The sequence below is a fragment of the Lycorma delicatula genome, chromosome 13 (assembly GCF_047948215.1).
Source record: "Lycorma delicatula isolate Av1 chromosome 13, ASM4794821v1, whole genome shotgun sequence".
NCBI lineage: Eukaryota > Metazoa > Arthropoda > Insecta > Hemiptera > Fulgoridae > Lycorma > Lycorma delicatula.
Genome location: NC_134467.1, coordinates 44,532,820 through 44,559,670, shown reverse-complemented (window position 1 = coordinate 44,559,670; position 26,851 = coordinate 44,532,820). Strand labels below are relative to the sequence as shown.

General features: G+C 28.1%; 1 protein-coding gene across 1 annotated transcript; it reads right to left on the bottom strand.

Moving 5' to 3' along the window:
• Positions 1–619: 619 nt before the first annotated feature.
• Positions 620–26,761, bottom strand: LOC142333752 (sugar transporter SWEET1). The gene is made up of 6 exons (XM_075381222.1): positions 26,665–26,761; positions 26,200–26,288; positions 13,742–13,819; positions 8,254–8,377; positions 6,659–6,934; positions 620–941 (listed from the first exon to the last, which is right to left on the bottom strand). Exons 2-6 carry the CDS (start codon positions 26,274–26,276, stop codon positions 831–833), a joined length of 666 nt encoding a protein of 221 aa, XP_075237337.1. The 5' UTR covers positions 26,277–26,288; positions 26,665–26,761; the 3' UTR covers positions 620–830.
• Between the last annotated feature and the right edge of the window lie 90 nt (positions 26,762–26,851).

Here is a 26,851-nt window from a genome sequence, read left to right as displayed (position 1 = left end):
TGTTTGAAAGTGATAGAAAATTTCAGGAAAAGAATGACAATATACCAATAGAGCCTTGTAAGGCATGTCTAACATTATATTGACCTCATAATCAGATAAAATGTGGTACGGGGGTATATATAAATATATTGTTGATTTTCGAACAAGTTCTGTGTTTGGTTAAAGTTTTACAAACAGGGTTATTTTTTGGGCCACCAATATAATTTTCATAAAAAAAAAAAAAAAATGAAATCCACTGATATCAATTATATAAAATGACTAACCATATAATCAAGAAATATGCCCAAAATGTAATTCTGGAAAGGAACTTTGGGAAATATCAAAATTTTTTTATTATTTTTATAAAATTATAACTAAATTGAAATCAAATAGCTTTCTCAAACCTGTCAATGTTAACAAACATAATTATCAGTCAGATATACATTTTTTATTTTTTTATTTCCATTATTATGATGGTATAAGCTTTTAAATAATATATCCATTACAAAAATTAGTCTAGCGATTTTTTGTAATTTTTATTACAATAAATCACAGTATGCATAAATTTTATGTAAATAAATAATCATATTAAAATAGAAGATTGCAAATTCAAGAAGTAAAAATTTTAATAGTTCGGGGAACTTTATTCTCTGACTTCCATTAATATATGAATTAATTAAAAAAAAAAAGGAATTGTGACTAATTTTATTAGTCGTAAATTTTAAATGATATATAAGTTGCACTATAACATTTTATCTGTATTTGTGTACTAATTTTTAAGTACTTTTCTACGATAAAAATAGTTACTAAAATAATAATAATTATAATAACTAATGGGTCTTCTTATTAACTCATAATTTTTTCTTCTTAGCATTTTTTTCATCATCTTTACTTTTACTTGGATATATTGCAAATAAGGCCAACTGTGTAGCACATAATGTAAACGCTACAACATTTTGCACCTGCAAAAACAAGAAAATTAATTAAAATTGACAACTATGAAATTTGTTTTGTATTGCATTATTATATACTCTAGAAATTCAATTTCATATACAAATAAATTATACTACAATAAAAAAAAAACAAATATAACAACTGACTTCAAAAATACATTAAAAAGTGAAAAATATCTTTTAATTTTTAAAATGGTTATTTTTTTAAATTGACAACAAATATAAAAAAACTCCTACCAAGAAATTTTAATTTTTTGGCATCATAGCTCTTGAGCTGTGTTGCAAGAAAGAAAGTAGGATAATCAATCAAAAAATGGAAATGGGTTTTTGCAATTTCTCAACAATTCAAGATTTAGGGATCCCAAAAAACAAAAAAAAAGGAGTAACGTTTGTACATATGTATATAGGTGTGTTGACATGTTTGAAGCTTAATAAAATTTGACTGAATAAACCGATTTTGTTGAAATTTGGCACAGAGACTTTTATATATAGAGAAATTTTTTGTTAAAATTTTGGGGTCAGTATCTCCAAGGGGTAGGATAGATTGTTTCTTTGGGATCAATTTTCTCAAAGTTTTACAAATATAACACCACTTTATATTAAGTTCATTACATGTGTGCATGCTTATCTTAACATTTAAAAAAAAATTTTCTGTAAAATTACCCCTTTCCCAAAAATTGACAAAACTATCTTATTATTTAAGCTATATTTTTTAACTAATTTTTTAAAATTTTTCCTAGGCATAGTAGTACTGTAAGTGATCCAAAAAAATAACAAATAAAAACTCTGGGGGTAATATTAACAGTGGGGGAGCCTTATCAATGTTTAAAAATATCATTTTTTCAGAACTTTTTTTAGTTTATTTAAACTTTTAACAACAATAAACTTTAGGGATAATATTATAATAAAATTTCATCATAATTCACCCTCACCCAGAAAAAAAATCTTAGATAACTTTTAATTGGATGTACATTTTTTAGTGGAACTTTTTTTTAGTTTCTTCCGTTTAACAAAATAAACGCAAAAAAATAAAAATTATTTATTGGAAGGTGATTTTGGAGGTGGAGGAGCAAAAGAAAAACTGATTTTTTGAATCTTTAAAACTTTTTTTGGTTTTAAACATACAATAATAATGATAATTTTGTAACAAAACTTCATCATAAATTACCCCACAAAAAAGAAATCTTAGGTAACCTTTTTCATGTATAATTATTTTTCCACTACATAAGAATAAACAATCTATGGCAGGAAAGTATTACAACTTTGTTATCAACTTTTTTTTGAATGGTTTGATGTTATTTTTTATTATTTTCTATTCTAAATTAATATTTTAACATATTTACTGCGTTGTATATTGTACATTATCACTTTTATATAATGCCTTAATAGTCACACAACCCGAAACAGTTGTCGATCCTGCACTTGTAAGCTTTCTACTACAGGGTTCTTGATGAGGCACTATAATTTCCTGACACTATACTAGATAAGATCAAAACAAATAGTACAGATCGCATGATTCATTGTCGCTCCATCTGTGTTAATAGTCTCACACCAGTTCAACAAGCCCATTAACATTACACAATTAACACAAGCCCAGGATATATTTATTATGGTTCATTATTTAATCACTTGATCAAATTCTAAAGCTGGAATATTTTTATGGCTAGAAAATTAACTATTTTTCATTTAGGGTCTAGATTTCATGTAAGTAGATGTAACCGATTATAAATATAGTGGTCATCCATCAGTGTTATACGATGACAGTTTGCACGACATTCATTGGTCACTTTTAGGTTCTCCAGTTAAATGGATCAGGACACTTTCTCAACAGACTGGACTTTTGATCAAGATTGTTCACAAGATTATAAAAAACTTCAGTTCTGTCTGTATGGAATTCAAGTAGTCCAAGAACCTTACTTAACAGATGAATTCAATATTAAAGGTAGTTCAAATGTTTCATTCGAGGTGGTTTGGAAGATGTTTTTTATTTAAATGAAGCGTAGTCTCATCTTACTGGATACATTAATGGTTAAAATGATAAGTGGTATATAATTTCATGACAAAGAGTTGATGGACCCATTCTTTAAAACAAATGTTAATAAATGCAGGATGTTATTCAGAAATTATTATAAACTTTATAGCTTCAATTGAAACTGCAAGAGCAAAACTGCTGGTTACATCATAATGGAGCTTGATGTTGCATCTACAAATCGTCTATGGACTTGTTACATGAAATTTTCAATGACCATGAATTTCCTATGGCTATGGCCTACATGTTCTCCAGAAAAAAATTTTTATTTACGAGGAAAAAAATTTTAATTATTGTAAGTGTTGTTTTCAAAAACAACCCGCATACTTTGGATGAATCGAAAGAAAATATCGAAGACAGAACCTGTAACATCAGAGCAGCAACTCTAAGCAAAGTTGCACTGAACAAGTTGATAACTCCATCAACATTCAAGGTGGCTATTGTGACGTGGTAGTGAAAAAAAGTAAAAATTATAGTCTGCTAGTTACCCATGTCATATAATTAAATTATTCTTGTCATTACATATTTTGTTTTATACATGGTTTTTACGACTTTATGAACACTCATTCTATGGCCAACCAACTCAGATGATAATTTCTTGGCAAAACAAAATTTTGCCACAAATTTTTATTCTTTCCTTGTCTTAAGATTTCTTTATTTCAAGTTTAATTGAACCATTTAATTTTCAACGTCCTCCAATAACATCACATTACAAAGTTCTCTATTTTTTTCCTTTCTGCTTTTTCTATTTTTGATGTTTTACTACCACAAAAAATTCGTAAGAATTATTTTTTAATTCTTAGATCTTTATTTTATATAGGTGACTCTCAGGAGCCTGATGATTTTTAAAGAAAAATAAGATATCAACCTTGACATATAAGTGGATAAAAATTTCAAAATTACTGCTTCTGGAATAAAAACAAACCATCAGGTCCTGAGCACTCCTTGAGAATTCTTCCAAACATTGACCGAATCAGGCAGGCAATATGAAAAGCCCTCAGTGCTCAACTAGAAAACAGACTTTTATCTCACAGTGATTTCAAAAGAATTCTATATGAAGATTTGAATTTTTATTTTTATAAAATGATGGTGAACCAAAATCTAAGTGAGTTTGACAAAGCAAATCGGGTAACTTTTATGCAATTTCAAATTTTAGTTAACTTATTTACCGATGAAGTAGTCCTACTAATTATTGTCAAAGCATATTTTCATTTATTGAGCACAGTAAACAAACTTCTGTTACTGGTTTAATACGAATCCTAAATGGCTTCATACTTCCTCTTCACAGTCCACGTGTAACTGAGATCTCTAGATCTGTCTGTATGTAACTACTTTCTCTAGGAGTACCTAAGGTCTAGAATGTACATGAATAGGTTTAATAACATTAATGAACTCAAGACCTCCATACAAGATGAAATCAGAGCGATCCCAGACAGTACACTGCAAGCAGCAATGCAATATCGATGGGACATATAACAGTGTATAGAAAATGTTGAAACATTTGTTTGATGTGTTACTAAAAGAAGAAGTTATGTCAATAAATTACATTATATTTGCTGTAATTACATATTAAAACATACAAAGCTAAATTATATTTTGTATTTTTATTTCAATTTTACAATCGTGAAGTTCTTGTGAATCACTCTGAATAAGTAGATTTCTTCTTTGTATGAAAGATGTATTGTGCTATTCTGCTTTTGATATCTACATTATTTCATTTTATAATTTTACATCCTTAATAACAACATATTTAAAATTTTGACAAATTATACACCCTTATCTAAAATTTAATTTCTTATTATCCTACTTTGTGTCATATTTCATTACACTTACATCAGCTTACTAACATTTTAATTTTAAAATACTTATTTTGTTTAAAATAGAGATACACCTACAAACAAAATACTCTTCATAAACAGTGATTTATAAGTAATGCAAAAGGCAAAAAACCTGTGTCTTGATAAAAAAAAATCAATAGAAATATTTATTACTTTTCATCATAAGGCATGTAAACAATCCTTAAAAATTTTTACAAGAAAATACTACTTTATCAATTATGAATACTCATTTTAAAGTAATTCATAATAAATGAATTAATATTTTCTATTTTTTTTTTTAATTGAATATTTTGTTTTATTTATATTTATTTTTAATATGAGGTGTATCTGGAAAGTAAGTACAATTTCCTTCTACCACTGCTGCAGCACTACAATTGCAGCTCAGAGCATGTGTACCACATTTCCTCATTCGTTGTTTTTTGATAGATGCCACTACAAGTACAGCGATGTTTGCTCACAGATAATTAATCATCGTTTAAAATAAAAAAATCAACTGAGGATCCCACTGATTACTTGAAATTGGAGCAGTTATCAGTCTTTTAAACACAATAAATATCCAAAGAGCTAATATTTGTGAGTAAATTAGTAAAAATCCTGGTGAAAAAAAAGTAAGAATAATTGAATGGTTAAAAAGTGGATGTGGGAGTTTAACGAGGAATTCACTAATGTTTATAAGGATTGGGCGGCCTTCTGTTGTGAATAATGATTTCATTACGCGAGTGGATGAAATTAAAGAAAATTACGTTTTAATATTTCTTCACTATGTATTGAGTTCCCTGAGATTTCACAAACAGTTTTATATGAAATCGTAACACAAAATCTGGTCTTATTAGGAGCTGTAAACAAAACTTCAAAACTGCCTTTTCAATTTGAAGAATCATGTGAACTGTCTTCTGGCATAGGGGGTTTTGTTGGTCGACTTCTTGCTAAGAAGTGAAACTACAAATGATTCATTTTATTGCAATACTCACAAAAAACTGCGCTGTGCAATAAAAAACAAGAGAAGAGTGCGATTTTGTTGCTTCATGAAAGTGTTTGTCCACACGTTGCTAGTGAAATACAAAGTCTGATTGAAAAATTTGGTTAGGAGCAATTGAAGCACTCTCCTTATAATCCTGACTTGGTGCCAAGCGACTATTGCTTGTTTCTTCATCATAAGCGATCCCTCGCTGACAGTGCTATGACAATGACGCCAATATGAAAAATGCTGTACAGTAGTGGTTATCTTCACTGGTGGCACCATTCTTTGAGGAAGAGATGAAAAACCTATTAATAAGATATGAAAAGTACCTTATTAATTATGGAAATAATGTAGAAAAGTATTTTAAGGTATATGCTCTTCCATGCAATAAAATTATTCTGTTGAAAGTTATGCACTTTTTAACAACTCTCTTTTCTATTTTTCTATTTAGCCTCCAGAACCACCGTAAGGTATTACTTCAGAGGATGATATATATAAATGTAAATGAAGTGTAAATCTTGTACAGTTTCATGTCGACCATTCCTGAGATGTGTAGTTAGTTGAAACCCAACCGCCAAAGAACACCAGTGTTCATGATCTAGTATTCAATTTCGTATAAAAGTAACTGCCTTTAGTAGGATTTGAATCTTGAAACTTTTGACTTCAAAATCAGCTGATTTATGAGTACAAGTTCACTGCTAGATCAACCCGACGGGTTACTTTTTAACAACAGAATAATACTTACTTTCCAGATATGCTTCATACATTATTATTATTTTCTCAGTTGATGATTTTAATTTAAAAATTAAAATGGCCATTTTATTTTAGGTTAATAACGTAGTTCTTTATTTATATTTAGATTTTTTTTTAAATAATAGAATTATTTTATAATACGTACCTGAATAAATATATTTTTAATAATAATTCCATATAATAACCATAAAAATGTGACGACAGTACCAGATAATATTAATGGAAATGGAAGACCAGCAGTACTTTTTGTTTTAATAATTTCACCGAGGTGTAATAAAGGTGCACCGACTAATGCCAACATTAACATTGTTACGATTATACCAAATCTAAATTCTACATTTTCTTCATATTCCCATCGTACGTAACCTAATAATACAGCCACAAGTGCAACACCTTTACTGACTTTTCCGTGAAGAGAATCCTGTAAAATAAAGAAATAATATAAGGGTTTAATATATTAAAAATGCTTAATATACAAGATAGGATCCAAAAAAAAAATTGGAATTTTTAAAAAATAGTTTATTATGTTTACATAAAATACTAATTTAACAACTTTTTATAATTCTCCTTTTAATTTGATACACATATCCCAAAAATTTCCCCCACTACTGTAAACATTTTTAGAAGTTTGACAACATATAGTGAAGTGTTGACATAATTTATGATTTTTTTTTCCCATTTGATCGACAAAACATTTTCCTTTAATTTCTTGTTCAAGGGAATAGAATAAAATCACAAGGTTCAGGTAAAGAGATTGAGGAAAAACTGTAATGTAATTTTTTACCAAATACTGCTGTTCGATCAAGGTCATGCGAGTAGGAAAGAATTGTGAAGGATCCAATAAATGCAACTCTACATATTTGATAATTTTCTTTACATACTGTCACATAAATCTTTTTAACACTTCTAAATAAAATTGCTGATGATCTATTAAGAGATAAATCTTTAAAAAAACTTCGGTATTTAGTATTAACGCCACCGCAGCTACAGCTTTAGGTTTCGTTGACTTTGTGTACTGACAAATCGTACGTATATCAAAATAACCTAACTAAATATAATCTATGCTCGCTAACTTCGGTACTTACGTATTAACGCCACCACAGCTACAGCTTTATTTAAAAACAACGTAGTCAATTGGTTTCGGTGCTGTAACATTAAGGTTATATTATTAATAAGTTGTATATATTATGCATATTTAATGTTAATTATAAAAGGTTAGCAAGCATAGGTTATATTTAGTTAGGTTATTTTGATATACGTACGATTTGTCAATACATGAAGTCAACATAACCTAAAGCTGTAACTGCGGTGGCGTTAATACATAAGTACCAAAACTTCTAATAATATAATAAAACAAAAAATAATCATAATATTCTTTTAGGACTGGATCAGATCTGACAAGTCTTGAAAGATTACATATCATTTACATTCATACATATCATCCTTTTTAGTAATACTTTACAGTGGTTCCAAAAGCTAAACAGAAAAAGAAAAATAAATTTTGCAGCATATAAAATTTCAAAGCCTGACCGGGATTCAAACCTAGAATCTTACACGTTAAAGGAAGAGATGCTACCACTCCACCAGAGGTCAGTCAATTTTCTAACTGATAATAATTTAAAATATGAAAAAAGAAACTATTTGTTTCTAATTGGATGACTGAAGAATCCAAGTTTATTTAAATAATAGGTAATTAAACATATAAATAACCATACGTAAAATGATTATATTAATACGTACTCTTTCATTAGAATATGAATAGTATACAAGAAAATAAATGAAGTTTAAAACAAATCCAAATATATTAACAGGAATCATTGCTGGATCATTTAAAATCAAACCATGTTGTAACATAAGAACTGACCTGTAATAAAAAAAAAAACAAAAATACTTTTAAAAATATTGACTGTAAAAATATTAATTAATATTTGACACTAATGATATCATATGTAAAAAAAGCTGACAGAGTTGTATAACTCTGGTTATATACATTTTTTTATAAGCTAAAGTAATGTTTTTGATTGGGATAGTTATTTGTACTTTTTACACATATACTAAAAACACTCTTACAAATATTTATTTTATATTGTTGGTAGAGACCGGATTATATGCAATATAAAAAGCTTGAAATATGCATGAAAATGTGTAAAATATGCATGAAAAATGCTTAAAATATGCAACTTTAAATAACAAAAAAATTGTAATTTTTAGTTTTTTATTTCAAAATCAGCATACAATTAGTAAGTAGTTGAATAACATAACGATAAATTCAATAATTAACAATTATTTAACATTTTGTTACTTTTGTAAACGTAAACAATCAGGTACTGTTCCAAATGTTCAGTAAGATTGTGTCTTGGATCACTCAAAATATTTTTATAAGTGGAAAAGGATCGCCTCACATCCACTGAGGTAACCGGGGGGTATTTGAATTTGGGTCCAATATTAGCACATATTGTTTCTGGCAAAAGTTCACCCATCCCATTAATAAAACTATCAATTTGACATGAAGGTTCAAAGCCTGGGTTATTGTTCAAAATGTTTTCAAATTTTTCTTTAAGATTACACAGGAATACCTCTGGCAATGTGAAGTTCATTTGGTGGATTTTATTCATTAACTGAACAGATTCAGTCAACGCCAAACCTTGAGTTTCAAGCTTTTTAATACTTGCAGGTATGTGAGAAAAATGAGTGCAAATCACAGATACTGTTTTTTTATACTAGAATCGTTAAATGCTTCCTTGGACTGACAAACTGCCTTTAAAATTGTTTCAAAATGTTCATTGTAAAACAGTACAGCTTCAATAAACGTTCCCCATCGAGTTACCACTGGTTCGGGATGTAAAGGAACCTTTCGCAGTTTTTCTTTATAGGTCTTATTATGAGCAGGTGCCTTAAGAAACACTTTCTTTGTTGATGAAACCAGTTTATTTACATTCCCAAATGTGGATTGTATTCTTCAGCAAGTCGATATACTCCATAAGCAAAGTACGTTACGTGAATCAGGTTCGGATAAAATGCCTTGATCATATAGGGAGCAGCATCTGAGAGAAATATAAACACTTTTTCATCAGCAGAAGATTCAGAAAATATTTTTTTAATACCCAAATTCACAAATCTGGTGATCGTAGAATGATTTGTCTTTTCAAGGTGTTTGCAGGCCACCAAATACGAAGAAGAGGGCTCTAGTTTTAATGCACTAACAATTAAATTTGCAATGTAATGGCCACAAGTGTCGGTAGTTTCATCAGCTGAATTCCAAATAATGCTATCCTTGAGTTGATTGTGTATTCTTCTAGAACATGCAGGTAAATTGTTGGTATGCAATTTTTACGCAATGTTGATTCATCTGGTGTATTTTGATTCAAGCAATATTTTCGCAGAAAATCTTTGAAGGTAGGATTTGTAAGTTTGTGAACAGGAATATTACTTGTAAGCAATGCTTCACATAAATCCATGGTAAAGTGGTCTTTTTGTTTATCTTTGGAAGTAAAATCACTGCTACTTGCCGCTGTTACGAGTTGTTGTAGGCCTTTCTTTTGCAATATTGCGATATGAAGACTTGTCTTGACATGCTGGTCTATTTGAAACTTTTTGTGCACAAAATATTTTTCTCGCAAACTCAACAATATAAAAAATTTCTGTTATATGCAAATGTTCCAGGATAGTCAGCTATTCACAAGAGACACTTTTTTTTCGGGAGACATGGTACACATTAAACTTTACAAAAAAAATAAAAAACTAAACTGATGCAATGAATGCATCAACAATAAAATGCGTAATTTAATTGCCCAGTCGGAGGAGTGCTGCAGTAACTCTGCGCGACGCAGAATGGTATCGTCCGTCCTTGTCTCGTATTGAGTCTGTGTTTTACTTGGCCTCATAATAATATTATCCTACCAAAAAAATAGACATGCGGCTGCTAGGTTTGGCTGGCTACAACTTAAGATTTCATTTATTAAGTAGGTACCCTACTGAAAAATATTGTAAATATAGTGAAAATATGCATTATCAGTAAATTTTAAGGAAAATATACAATAACCGGTGAGAATGGGCTTAATATGCCATTGCATATAATCCATATAATTTTTGTTATACATAATTTTTTGTCAGGATATACTGATGACAATTATCTAATAATCAAAAAGACAACCGAACGCAAGATTATTGGGGATATTTTATTCCTCCTAATAATTGTAGAGCCTGGACATTGGCCCCTTGATGCTGGATTTTTCTTATTATCAGTTGGATATTTAAGTTTTATTGACCGTTATATATAATTTTTTATTATGGTACTTCATAATCTTAGAATGTGTTCTGATCTTTTGTAAATCAGATTTTGAAATGTTATTTCTAATTACGTTATTTCTTAAAAGATTAGCAAGGTAAATGTGTCTGTCTCCTGATGCAATTCTGCACATTGAAAGCTGACTGGTTTAGTAGGAATGCGGCTGACGGGTTTTAATTTTTGGAAGGTGCAATGAACTCCCTACTCAGAGAGAGTAAAATGACAATCTAGTGTTCAATTTTAAGCAGAAATCTTTGTAACTATTTTCTCTTTATTTTTGTTACCCAATTTATTTCAATAACCATTTAGTCAGCTTTTTTTAATTAAAAAAAGCTTTAATTTGTCAATTAAATAAATTGACAAATATATTATTAGTAAAACTTCCCAATACTGAACACAGCTTGGGAACAACAATCTGTCCATTATTTAGAGGCATTTGCTATTCAGAAAAATGCAAATACAAAATGTTCGGTTACTGAACAGATAAAACACTATGAATAAAAGAACAACAGTATTATGTATTTATTTTGTGTAAATTAAAAAAAATTTGCTAATTTAAGTAACTATAGAATTCAAGTTTTTTTTATTGCTTTTATGAAAATAGAACACTGTCCTCTATTTTCAAATTTCAATAAAAAAAAAATAATAGTTTACTACAGTAATCATCCAATAAAATAAGAGAATAAAATTACTGTACTATACTACAATGGAATAAAAACAATGTAAGCTATAAAAATATTAGGCATAATCAAAAAAGCTACAGTAAAAAAGAAAATTAATCAAAACACATGTACAAAAAATAATGTAAAAATCAAAATAAAAAACCAGTTTATTTATGCATAAATCGTTTAAAATAGCTGTCTATTTTTGTTTGAACTGCGTCCTGGTAGATATTATTTTTCAATAAGCTACTGGAGTTTTGATATTAAAATAACACCTTCAGATAATCCTTTTTGAAAGAAATATTGCTTTAATTTTCTAACCTCTTCTGTTGCTTCCTTACTTGTGAAAGTAAATCCAGATTCATCATTGTCCGTCATTGTCATTTGCTTTGAAAGTATTCAAATCAGAGGCAGCAACATCACGGATGTAAGTCGATAATGTCCTGTCGAGTGCGTCATCAATGTTTGGTACTTTTTGTGGTTTCCAAATGGTTAAATAAGTTCTTGTAATTCATTCTGTTCCACAGAATTTTCATTTTGTTCAGTAAATTTTCAATGTTGGAATTGAAGTTAATTTGTGGAAATTTAATATTGGTTTTTACAAAACAATTTCTCACTGTCATAGTAATAACCTGGTTCATTGCCATAATGAATCCATAAAATTACATCCAACAATAATGCTTTTAGGAACCTCATTCACATCTGTAACTTCATTTCTTGTTGACAAAAAGTACCACTACATCTTTATTTTGTATTGAACTTTTAAGTTGTAAATGATCCCCCGATCAAGCGGTTGACATACTGCAGTAGTATTTGGGAGAAGAAATAACAATTTTACATTTTCTAAGCTAATGTTAGGTTGGAATTTTGCAAGAATAGTATGACTTTCCTATTTTGCCTTCCCATTCTACGATCAAAATTAAACAACCAGTCTACCATTATGTCTCCAGACGTCCAAGATTTTTTATTTGAATACCGTTCAATTTCTAATGAATTTATGTTTATGCCCTTAAAACATTGCGGCTTTACTCCTTTTCCTATTATTATTAATGGTTTTTTAAATTCACTTGACAAATTCACAGCCGACATAACAGTCAGTCTTTCTTTTGATTTCTTCCCCACTGTATTTTCCCTCTTTCAACATACAGTTTTACCGAGCAAAGCCCGGAAAAAAGACCAGTTTCACCACAATTAAAAATGTTTCCTTCATTATACACAAATATTTCGTTTAACTTCTAATTCAGATACCAAATTCTCATCTACAGCTCCAGACATTTCATCACAAACATGTTTTTAAATGAAACATTATGTCTAATTTGGAATTTATCTAATCGACCTCTTGATTTTTAGAATCATTGTAACCGAATTCTTAAGCAATCTTTAGGGCTTTCTTACATATCTAAGTTCCAGAGAATGAAATGTTATTAGCATGAGCCCTGCAAAACCACTCATAAGTCTAACTGTCAACCGCTAAGTCTGATGTTTTAGGAAATGCATGTTTTCTTAATCGATTGTCATTTTTAGTCCAAGAATTTAGTATATAAAATTGCTTTTTAAGATATTACTTATCTGAATTTTCCCGATACCAAAACGTTTTGTCATATCACGCACACTTGAGTTTTTCTTTTTCTTATATAATTGCTACTTTTTCTTTTAATGTCAAGCTTTTACGTTTTTCAGATATTTTGAATTGCAATAACGATGGTTGTAACGATTTTTATAAAATACACAAAATTGAACATAAACAGTTGTATAGAAAATATACTACAATAAAAAATATAGTGCTATCTATCTTAAGAAAAATATTACACATGTTCAATGTACTCAAACACAGTTAACTGATGCGTTCATGATGGGTAATGAATTGATTGAAATCATAACTTCAGCATCAACGTGGGAAGTGATGTAATTCACATCAGATAAACAAATTATTCACACTGAGTATAAAATGAAACAAGAAAAATTACAATTTTTATTCCTGTTGTATGTTTTTAATAAATAACTGAACAGTGTTTATAAGTAAATTCATTGTACTCGTCCGCTGCTATTTAGGTCTTGTTATTGAGAAATATTTTAACCATTAATACCATCATAAAACAACTGGGGAATCTAAAGTTGTCTGGTATTATCGGGAAGCGACCGGTAAGGGAAGTTTCACTGAACATAATTATTACAAATCATTATAATGAAAACACTCAAGTGTTTATTTATAAAAGTATGGTGATGCTAAATATACTTTCTATATTGAATAATTAATTTTATTACACTCGGTACTTACATGACCATTCCACCGATAAAAGGCATCGGATCAATATCTTTTGTGCTGCCTTTCTGTACAATATCTTTACATATAAACCTGTAAAACAACACAAAAATAAACAGTCTATTAAAAAACAATAAAAAGTTTAATTTATTAAATACAAATATTTTCCCTATAAATCATCAATAAAATTTGCCAAATAAAATAATAAATCATTATTCTGATTGGTACAAAATATATTATAAAGATTACATACAGAAGTAAGTAGATATGTCTACTCCATGAATAATAAAAGAACTGTCCCAGTTTTTGTATGAATGTATTAAGCGAAACCATTGTAAAACTTTTATTAGAACCAGCATTACAAAATATTCAATTAATTAAAAATAAAAAATTAATTTGAGTGAAGTCCATATTAATTATTTTAAATATAACACATGAAAGTGAATAAATTAAATATAAAAATAACTATAAAAAAAGCAATAAATATTTAAAAAAACACGACTGAAAAAAAAAACCATTTTCCTGGTTTAGTTCCATTGCGATTTTGCATTATACTACAAAAAAAACCCAGTTTGAATTTTGAAAATTGGAAGATTGGTTACAAAAATATAACATTTCTGAATAACTGTGGTCTGTTAGATCAATGATAATATATCTAATTCATGCCAAAGTTAGCTTTTAACCTACTAACAAATACCCCATTTGAATTTTAAAAATTGGACAGTTGTTTGCAGAGATATATGAGCACCCCACTGCACCTCAGTGACACTCCGTTTGTTAACAATTGATAGTGATGATTGGTTTAGACTAGAACGAGGTGCTTGTATCCTCTCACCACTCTAGCCTCATATTCAGTCCCCATGGGAAGCCCATTATTATTAAAATCTATTTAATATTATTTTATTTAACGTAAATTTAATTCTATTATTTTTGTAATATTACTCATTCTATTGATTCGAATCGATCAGTTCAAACCCAGCTCACACAGTGATAGGGGGTCACAGTTCATTAATTCGAGAGAAGTCGAGAGTTCTAAGTTCAAATCCTAGTAAAGGATACTACGTTATTTTTATATGACTGAATACTAGACGATGGATACCGGTGTTCTTTGGTGGTTGGGTTTCTATTAACCAAACATTTTTGTATCCAGTAAGTATCTTCTTTTATTCGGAGGTCCCGGGCTCGAATCCCGGTCAGGCATGGCATTTTCACACGCTACACCGATATCCATCTCATCCTCTGAAGCAATACTTACGGTGGTCCCGGAGGTAAAAAAAAAATTACCTTCTTTTGGCCTTGAAAGTTCTTCACTAAATAATCCTGTAAAGAGAATGCTGAGATGAATTTACACTATGGTTTTTGTTTTTTAAAATGTTGCTACCATATTTTACTATACTTCAGATGGGCCAGTTTTTTATATCTAGTTATTTGACTACAATTTTGTTTAAAAATTACACATCTACTAATAACACTGCATATAAAGCAAAATTTCTGGATGTTTTATTTGATAAAATCTCTTGGTATGATCAAATTGAATATTTGAAAAAAAAATCAACGCATGTTTTGCTTAAGCACAATAAAAATGAAATGCGAAGGTTATCATGAATATTAAATACTTATAACGCTTATATATTCTCCAGTTTAAACCATATTATTGCTTGAGGTTTTTTCAAAAAGTCAGAACAAGTTTTCAAGATAATAGTTTTTTGTGCAAGTCTAAATTGTGTAGACCAATACTTAGTAAATTAAGAAGATTTTTTTTTCCATATATTTATATTTATGAATTTGTAATCTTTGTTAAAAGGAATAATTTCAATATTCTAAAAAATTACAATATCCACCTTTATTAAACAAGACAACACAACTGTTCAAATTATGAGAAAGGGCCTTATTATGCTTCCACAACAATTTTATAAAATGCCTGTCTATTTAATTATTAAATGACATTAATACAGTGATTGAGCAATTTAGCACTCATCAATCAATCATATATATAAAACACACAAACACACGCACAACTTAAGCATTTTTATTTAAGATGTGCTTAATAAGAAAAAAAATAAAACTAAAAAAAATTACACTTTACTAAAATGATTATAAATTCAAATCATTTAATACAATGATAATCAACTTTTTTAAGTACTAAAGACACATTACTAAGAATTTTTAAATTTATAATTACTATCATTATTTGTGTTTTCTACGAAAAATTATCAGTGTTACATATATATTACTATGTAAAAAAATACAATAATAGATAAGAGATGATGTAAAATAGTGCAATAATTTTCAACAATCTCCTCAACAACTTTTTATTTTTAACATAAATTATAACGATTTTAATTTAGCAAATTTAAAACAAAAAAATGACTGATAAATTATTGGAGATGTCACTTTATAAAAATATTAATACAGTAGATATCTAACATTTGAGTTTTTATCAAAAATACACATATTACATCTGATACGTTAAACTACCGATTTCAGTCTTTCACATGGATTTAATGCATCTAAATAATGTTAGATATAAATCAAAATTGTTTTTCTCAGAGTAATGATGTTTATTATAAAGCAATTTCTTAGTAATAGAAAAATTTTACTTGTAGTCTAAACATAAGCTGAATTATAATGTATTTGGCATGATGTAAAACAATATGTTTCACTTGGTTATGAAAATTTTTGGGAAACCACATCACTTGCTTAGTTACTGAGTCATCAGACGCTTTTCATTCATGGGAATGGTATCAATCATAAATACTGTACGCATTATAAATAAATTACTTGTTGGATCAAATGCTGATGGAGTAATCAACTATTTATAAGCATATAAGTTAATTTATATTTTTTGCAGAATTATTTAAATCAGTAGATAGGGAAAGCATCTAATCAGAAAGCAGATATAAATTTAAAATATGATCGTTGGAGCATATAATATAATTTTGTTTCTACATAAAAACTGAATATGGAGTTGGCACTATTATTAGATTCATTTTTGTTCTTCCTGCCTTATCACAATGATTTCATGTATCGGTTATGGGGCAACGGTTTGTAGATAACCAGGCCTCATGAATAAAATGGCGAGTAAATTGGTATCTTTGAATAAGAAAGACAACTACTAGTTTGGCCATTAGGTTAGATATGGAAGAGGTAATTGGGGTACAGCTATGACTATCTTCTACTTGACATTAAATTTATTATGCTTAAATATATTCCAGTCTTAAATAAAATATCTCTTGAGATTCCCTCAAAAAATCAAAATGAGTTCACAAAATAAAAAAATGAATTGTCGTATTAATGTTTGACACTCACAAGAATCAATCTGAGATTTATAAAATGAAAAATGTAAACTTATTCTTGAGTTATGATAGATTATAATGTGGAAACATTACTGAAAAAAATTAGTCATTATTATTTAAAAATAACATTATTAATGTTTATTAAACCAAACAACATAACTGTTTTTGTGTAACTCAACACAATTATACTTTATTTAAAAAATCTGATATGGACACCAGATGACTTCCTTTATGTTTATTAAATTACATATACACATTTAAAAAAAATAAAAAGTACATAAAATTTTATTTCGTAAATAACTTTTTTTGTTATTGATTTATTGTAAAATTTTTTTACAATCACAGGTTAATAATTATTAATAATTCAATATATTTAAATTAAAAAAGAAGTTAAAAAACAAAGAGATGAAGTTGGATTCAAACCGATGTGCCTTCCCTTCCCCTTGTAAGATCCAAATATTTCATTAATTAAAATTTTATTTGGCTATAACTCTGGAATCAGTGAAAATAAGTACTAGTTATGATATACTGTATCGTTGAAAAGCTCTCAGTGAGGCCTTATTACGCAGTTATTAAAGCTAGTTGGCCTTTTTGGACACTTTTGGTCCAGTCGATTGCAATCAAAAGGGGAGGTGCACAACTAGATGTTACAACAGTCCAAAATTCAAAATTTCAACATTCTATGGCTAATTGTTTTTGAGTTATTTTGAGTTATCAAACTCGACTGAGATTTTGGGACTTATTTTTAAGAAACAATTTGTAAGTGATTGGCGCAAAATTATGGCAGTTATCGTGTTTACAAGAAAGTGAAAAATATATATGTATTTCATATACAAATGTATATTATATACATGCATTAATTAATTATAGTATATTATAATACAGTCAAACCAGTCAAATGACCGAAGACAAAAAAAATAAAACTCTTTTTAGATTAGGGAAAACAACTTTGAGCACATCTGATAGATAATATTTTCTTCATAGAGATTAACTTTATTTTTATATAAACATCATTACCTTCAAAGAGATCAACTTCAACTAATAAATTTTACATCTCAAGTGCTTTATACGCATTGCAGTCATAAAAAAAGTCTGATATAGGTATTGTAAAGAAACAAATTATTCTTCTGCTTTCTCAAGTCATAATATATTATATATAATAATCCAACCAGTAGGAAAATAGACTACATAGATTGGCAAATACATAACTCCTTAACCTGTTACACCATTCTTTATTAAACATTTATTTAAGGTTTATAATGTAAATATAAATAGTAATAATGTATATAACTATATATAAAATATAATTATTTGAAAAAAAAATTAATCATAAAAAATCTGTATACACCGCTTATATTTTGTATACACAAGAAATAGAAATACTTTAAAAAAAAAACTCAAAAGAATCCTTAAAAATAAACAAAAGCAATAGTTTATCAACTAATTTTATCAGATTGTTTTTAAAATAAACCAGAAAAGGAGGGGGAAACAGTCAAGAGTGTTAGGGAAGTGGTACCTATTTAACTCTTATTAAGTTTTGCAATAGAATGTAAGTAGATAAGAAATTTAAAATTTATATTCTAAACCAACATAACAGTACAATATAATGAGGTCAAAGACAAATGGTACAATTTTATTTTATTAGATTATTCTTGGCACAAGATCAAATTTGTTTAAATTAAAACATAATAGGCATTTAAGTAAATCAAATTTAAATTAATAGATTACTTTAAAATGTCTGCATAGAAAACCAAATATACACACACACACATACATTAAATGTGTACCCCATGTGTGTTATATAATTTATAATACGTTATACCAACTACAATGATAAAATAAATTATGTAAGTGGGCGACTAAAAAAACTCATAAATAAAACAATACGAGTTCTTACAAGGTTATCAACCATATTTAAATTTGTTTTAAATAATATATTAATGAACAATAATAATATGAATACAAATTTAAATGTCTACCTGTTTGTTGAAATCTCTGTATTTTACATTTCAAAAAAAAAGGAAAACATTCCCATTAAGTTTAATAAAACTTTTTTCAAGAGAAAACCAGTGGGATATAAAAATTTCTTTACAAGACAACTATTTAAGGAGTGTAATGTAGAGCATTTACAAAAAATATTAACTGGCTGAGTTGTCATAGTCCAAATTTTTTTTTAACACAAAATTTTTGTTTTTCGGTGCCCTTTAAAATGATATCACAACCCTACTCTTTCAATGTAAATTTTTTCATTAACCCTGCCCACAGGGGGATGGGTTATAGTGACTCTCATACCAAAAACTAAATCATTTTGAGGTTGAAGCATTTGCTAATTTTTGTTTTTAGTCTTTTAAAAGTACTATTCAAAAGTTATTTAACATGTAACGTAGACCACTTTTGAAATTAGCTTCGAAAAATTATAAAATGTACATCATTTTGGTTAGGGTTTCGACAGCTATGTAGAGCTAACTATCAGCTTTCTAAGATTGGAAATTGCATCATCATCAATTATGAAACCCTTGAGAATGAAACAATTTACAATTCTTTGCAGGTTATTCTTTTGGGAAGTGTAGATGGTTCTAGTCAAATAAGGTAGATTTTGATATTTGTTAGAAAGATATAGAGTTAAATAGAATATTAAGTTTTCAGGAGTGCAAAACAAGCCTTACATGTGAAGTGATTAAGAAGTGTTAAATATTTTTTTTTAGAAAAACTATTCTAAAAATTTCCCATGTAAGTAAAATCTAGTATATATATATATATATTTTATTTTAATTTTATAAAAATATTAAAAAGAATGCAAAAACGAAAGATGAGTTATAAAATAATAATAGAATAAATGTAAATAATGTATAATAATTACTAAGGGAATTTTACAAAAATTCCTTAAAATTGAGGATTTCTGATGAGGTTACTTAAGAATCTCTTTTATAGTTTTATATTTAATATACCTTGCAATAAGTGTTGTAAAATTATTCATTTGATAATTTGAAGAACATAAGAAAGAAGCCGTAATAAGAAAGGGAGTCCAATAAGGATGTTCCCTATAACCGTTAATGTTCCCTATAACCGTTAATTTTTAATCTTTATATGGATCTAGCAGTTAATGATGTTAAAGAACAATTTAGATTCGGAGTAACAGTACAAGGTGAAAAGATAAAGATGCTACGATTTGCTGATGATATAGCAATTCTAGCCGAGAGTAAAAAGGATTTAGAAGAAACAATGAACGGCATAGATGAAGTCCTACGAAAGAACTATTGCATGAAAATAAACAAGAATAAAACAAAAGTAATGAAATGTAGTAGAAATAACAAAGATGGACCACTGAATTTGAAAATAGGAGGAGAAAAGATTATGGAGGTAGAGGAATTTTGTTATTTGGGAAGTAGAATTACTAAAGATGGATGAAGCAGGAGCGATATAAAATGGCGAATAGCACAAGCTAAACGAGCCTTCAGTAAGAAATATAATTTGTTTACATCAAAAATTAATTTAAATGTCAGGAAAAGATTTTTGAAAGTGTATGTTTGGAGTGTCGCTTTATATGGAAGTGAAACTTGGACGATCGGAGTATCTGAGAAGAAAAGATTAGAAGCTTTTAAAATGCGGTGCTATAGGAGAATGTTAAAAATCAGATGGGTGGATAAAGTGACAAATGACGAGGTGTTGTGGAAAATTGATGAAGAAAGAAGCATTTGGAAAAATTTAGCTAAAAGAAGAGACAGACTTATAGGCCGCATATTAAGGCATCCTGGAATAGTCGCTTTAATATTGGAGGGACAGTTAGAAGGAAAAAATTGTGCAGGCAGGCAACATTTGGAATATGTGAAACAAATTGTTAGAGATGTAGGATGTTGGGGGTATACTGAAATGAAACGACTAGCACTAGATAGAGAATCTTGGAGAGCTGCATCAAACCAGTCAAATGACTGAAGACAAAAAAACTTTCGGCAACGATATTGGCTACCAATATAGTTTTTGTGTTTGAAGATGATTTTATATAAATGAAATCAACCAAACTGATCGTGCTGATCAAAATCATCTTAGCTTATTTCAGATTTTTTTTATAACAATTTTACAAAAGTTGGCCACTGGTTGGTCAAGTGCTGTTATTTTGTATTGTTTACAGTACTGAAGGATTCCCTTTAAAAACTGGAGTTACCAGTCAGGTTTAGCATTTCACATGTTAAAAAATGTATCTCTCCATAAAACAAGTATAAATGGACATTTTTATCTAGTTACTGAAGAGATAAGGAGCTAAAACCATAGTTATATGTAAATGAATTTGAATGTCTGACCAACTGTGTATGTGTGTTTTGGCTTTTAGCTGGAATCTTTCTATACAAAAATTTTTGTCTTTCAATGGCCTATAAAATGATGTTACAATTTCATTTTTTTATTATCGATTGTTGAAAATTTATTTAATGGTCGTTCATAAAATGGCAACAATATAAAGTAAAAGCAATTGTAATATTTGATGTAGTAGATTTAATAAAAAAGGCACTTATTAATTTGATAAAATTTGTAATAAGTTATATACACATCTGTAATATGTATAATATAATAATAAAATTAAAACAAAAGTTGATAAGATATCAAAGACAAACAAATGTAGTAATCAAATAGACTGATATATAAAAATGGATGAATAGGTAATTTATTTTTATAAATATTAAAAGAAATTTATCTCTAAGACAGAGTGGTAGCATCTCAGCCTTTCATCCAGAGGTTCTGGGTTAGAATCCTGGTCGGGCATGGCGTTTTTCGTATACTAAAAAATTCCATTTCTATAACCCTCCCACACACAAGCCTATATAACACATCATCAAGCAAAAAAAAAACAACAATTTAACAAAAATCTAGCAACAATTTTTACTGACCTAACTGATTTCGGCATTACTTACTGAAAATTTTATTTTGTATTTTATGAGGGATTTGTGGTATGTACCTGATGATCATTTTTGTCATTAGGCTTATTGTCTAACTACTGTTCAGATCACTTTACAGGCATATAACATCAGATAATGAACTTATTGTGTGGCAGATCCTAGCATTCTTAGTACAGGACAACTAGGATCTAGAAAGCCTAAAATGGAAAAAAGGACCAATGAAAAGAAGAAGGGATGGCACAATGAGAAACATGATCTATCCAAACAGGAATTGTAGAAAGCAAAAAATCCTACTCAGAAGAGAGCCCAAAGATCTCTCCAGTTAATGGACAGCATTTAACAATCATAGACCAGCTCAAAAAAAAATTATGCAACAACAAATGCTTTATTTCTAGGAACTAAAAGCAAACAATGAATAGGAAAACAGTTCCTTAATGGAAAAAACAAAAATTTACGAATATGTTAGAACGTAAAACTCCATTTTGAACTGATTCATCTATAAGTACATTAAAATTCTCTTACGATTGTATGAACCATTTTTAAGAAATTATCATTTTGAATTTAGCATTAGATAAAAAAAAAAAAAACAGTAAAGAGTTGCATAACATTACCGGCATTATCTAAGACAGATTTTTAATTTAAATTTATCATGACATTTTAAAAAATTAATGACCTAATAATCTAATATTTAGTGAAATTGCAAAAAAGATTAAACTGTTCAATAAAAATACTTAGATCCTGTTTAAATACTTTCCTACCTCACATTTTTAATAACAGACACAAGTTGAAAAAAACAAAGAAAACATAAATTATCAGAAAATATAAATAATTCAACAAATTTAAAAAATTCTTAAATCAGGTTACATAGAACCTATGTTAATTAAACATTTTCCATATTGTCTACATTCATGCATAAGACACAGTGAGATCTTATAACTTGAAAATTGAAGTTTAAAAAAAAATTGATATTTTAAGTTGGATTTCATTCAAACCCCTTGGTTTTTGGGGTATAAAAACTTAATTATTAGAATAATTATTAAACTAAAAAGTTGGCCCTATTTGATGCAATTTTATTCAATAAATTTAATAACAATTATAATTTACAAAAAAAAAAAGTATGAGTACCAAGATGGCATGAGTATGAGATGAGATGAGATGGTATGAGTACCTGATGGGATTGAAAATCAGGTTAAAGGTGATATATATATATATCAGTCGACCTGTCTAACCGAAACCTGGACCCTCAGGGCCCAGATAAACCCAGAGTAACTCAGGGTCTTTTATTGATTAACTGTAGGATGTTGAAATTTTGGATTTAGGACTGTTATAACATCTAGTTGTGCACCTCACCCTTTGATTGCAATTGACTGGACCAAAAATGTCAAACAAAAAGCCCACTTTTTCTTGCAGTAATAAGCCCATTGAGAGCTTTTAAATAATATATCATAAGTGGTACTTATTTTCATTGGTTTTACAGTTATAGACAAATACAATTTTAATTAATGAAATATTTGGATCTTACAAGGGGAAGGCACATCGGTTCGAATCGGACTTCATTACCTTTTTTTGTTTTAACTTTTTTTTAAATTTAAATATATTGATTTATTTTTTTTTTTTTTTGTCTTCAGTCATTTGACTGGTTTGATGCAGCTCTCCAAGATTCCCTATCTAGTGCTAGTCGTTTCATTTCAGTATACCCTCTACATCCTACATCCCTAACAATTTGTTTTACATATTCCAAACGTGGCCTGCCCACACAATTTTTCCCTTCTACCTGTCCTTCCAATATTAAAGCGACTATTCCAGGATCCCTTAGTATGTACCCTATAAGTCTGTATCTTCTTTTAACTATATTTTTCCAAATGCTTCTTTCTTCATCTATTTGCCGCAATACCTCTTCATTTGTCACTTTATCCACCTGTCTGATTTTTAACATTCTCCTATAGCACCGCATTTCAAAAGCTTCTAATCTTTTCTTCTCAGATACTCCGATCGTCCAAGTTTCACTTCCATATAAAGCGACACTCCAAACATACACTTTCAAAAATCTTTTCCTGACATTTAAATTCATTTTTGATGTAAACAAATTATATTTCTTACTGAAGGCTCGTTTAGTTTGTGCTATTCGGCATTTTATATCGCTCCTGCTTCGTCCATCTTTAGTAATTTTACTTCCCAAATAACAAAATTCTTCTACCTCCATAATCTTTTCTCCTCCTATTTTCACATTCAGTGGTCCATCTTTGTTATTTCTACTACATTTCATTACTTTTGTTTTGTTCTTGATTTATTAATAATTATTAATTTCTGATTGTAAAAAAATGTTTACAATAAATAATAATTCAATAATAATAATAAAAAAAATATATATGAAAAAAATCATAAGTTATTAATGAAATAAAATTTTATTTACTTCTTATTTAAAGTAGTAAAAAGTTGTTAATGTTATAATTATTATCAGAGGATTCTGCGCTGATATTACATTTGAAGAAAACATGTATAAAAAAAAATTCTGTAAATCGAAATAGAATTTGATACACCACATCAATATCTCCCTAACCCATTTTTTCCCTTTAAAACTTAATAATATAAATATCCTGAATCACAAACTACCAATTATATTTCATAATTATTAAATTAAACCAATTCTTTATTTTCTTTTTTTAAATTGAAGCAAAATAGATGCTGATACCATACGCACATTTATAAAATTTTGTAATTGAAATTTAACTTCTATCCAAGACAACTGAATTAGTAGAATGTTGACTGTTAAAATGAAGTTACTGGGTTATTGAATTAAACAGTTTAGTAAGTTTTACTACTTTTGTAAATAATAATATCAAAAAAAAATTTGTTAAAAAATACAGGTATTTTTAATGCTTTTATCATAATTTGAAGTAATTTTTTTAAGTACTAATAAAGGGATTTTCCATTCAAACTACAATCAACATTAGCCTAACCCATGCCAAGATTAACCATCTTGTCCACTTTTTTGATAACTAAATGCATTTGTAAGAAAATAGTAATAGATACATAATTTTAGTTAAAAAGAACTTTTGATTTTTAATCACAAATTATCATATTTTTTAAAAAAGTAATATGTAAATTTAAAAAAAATCTGTATTCTAAAAATCTCAAGTAATTAATGATGAGAAATGAAAAATAGAACCTACAGTAAAAATAAAAATAGACTCCTCTCCCCCTTCATACAACATCCCTACATATACTACATCCCCCCCTCTGAAAAAATGACTAAATGCTGAAATTTAAAGAATTAAAAATATATTACTTTTATTAATATTTAGAACAGTTTATCTTTAACTGTATTTATTTTATAATTTTATTTTTAGTTCAAATTATTTAAAATATGAATAAGCTAGCTTATACAAAATGTCTGTATGAAAAAAAAAATTAATAAACCAAGTGAGAAATCTATTTCTTGAAAAAATAAAAAAAATTCAAAGAAACAATATTAAGAAATTTCTATCATGTTTAGACTCTCAAAAATATAGGATTTCTTTTTTTCACCTCTTAGTTATTCATAATTATTAAGTTAAACCAATTCTTTATTTTCTTTTTTTACATTGAAGCAAAATAGATGCTGATACCACAAGCACATTTATAAAATTTTGTAATTGAAATTTAACTTCTATCCAAGACAACTGAATTAGTAGAATGCTGAGTGTTAAAATGAAGGGTTATTGAATTAAACAGTTTAGTATGATTTTTACTACTTTTGTAAATAATAATATCCAAAAAAAATTATTGGATATTATTACACAATTTTTTTTTACATTACTACAATGAATGTTCACATGACATCAGGATGCAAATCATGGCAATATAAAAATGTAATATTAAAGCAATGATGAATAAAAAAAAATTAAGATGATGAACTTGTTCGACTTAAGTAACTAGGAAACGTATAACAGTCAACACAGGAACTTTATGTAGTCCATTTAGAAAGGTCACGTTTAACTATAAGCTTAAAAAATATTAACCTAATTACAAATTTACCTTCTTTTTAAAACAGTTAAAAATTTAGGGAAGTTAAACTTATGTTTATAGATTCTTTGTGTATTATATAGAACTAGAAAAGTAATGAGAAAAATATACTTATATATTATTTTTATAAAATTTATGTTCAGCAAAATGTCTGTACATAAATTAGATATTTTATTGTTTGGACGTGTAATTTAATTCACATATAATTTTATCTATTCAGAAACAAAAGATGTTAAATATTTTCTGTATTATAAAAAAAAATATTTTTTATGTGTTAACTTACACTGGTGAGAAAAACTGTGCTATTGTTGTTATACCGGCTACAGAAGCCACAATTTCTTTGTATTCTTCCAACACCATGGTTATATAGTTCTGTAAAAAAAAAAATACAGACAGGATATTAAATTACATGTTCAAGGTTTAAACTATTGTTAAGTAATATAAACAAGCAAATATAACATAACAAATAATAGAATAAAATAAACGTGTATCACTATTACGTATATAATATACATAAATATTCTTTTATCTCTCGAAACATGGTTTAAAAATCGGTTCATTACATAACACAAAAAATGAACTCTTTTACCTGAAAGTCAAGGTTACAGTGTTAAATTTCGGTAATAAAATACATACAACGTGCCAACTTACACTTAAAATAGCAAAATATAACATAAAATATAATAAAAAAGGTGAAATAATTATACATTAAGTTGAATTGCAAACATATCATGTAAATTATACTTACTTAGTTTTAAAATTCCAAGTAAATTAATATAACAAGCAGTACGAACACCTGCGCATATAACCTAACACAAACTGCTGCTATCAAGCGTACTCTCCGTACAGACCTTGACAGAACAGAGGTTAAAAGAACCTCCTAACTTAACAGGTTAGCCAAATATTGATTAGAAAAATATAGTTAACTTGTTTAT

Bases quoted from the DNA above. Each gene is read 5' to 3' on its own strand.
- LOC142333752 (XM_075381222.1), bottom strand. From the start codon at position 26,276: ATGGTGTTGGAAGAATACAAAGAAATTGTGGCTTCTGTAGCCGGTATA. The intron at 8,378-13,741 runs GTAAGTACCGAG...TTTTTATTACAG, and splicing joins TTTATCGGTGGAATGGTCAT to GTCAGTTCTTATGTTACAAC. The intron at 942-6,658 runs GTACGTATTATA...TTGTTTTTGCAG, and splicing joins TTAAAAATATATTTATTCAG to GTGCAAAATGTTGTAGCGTT.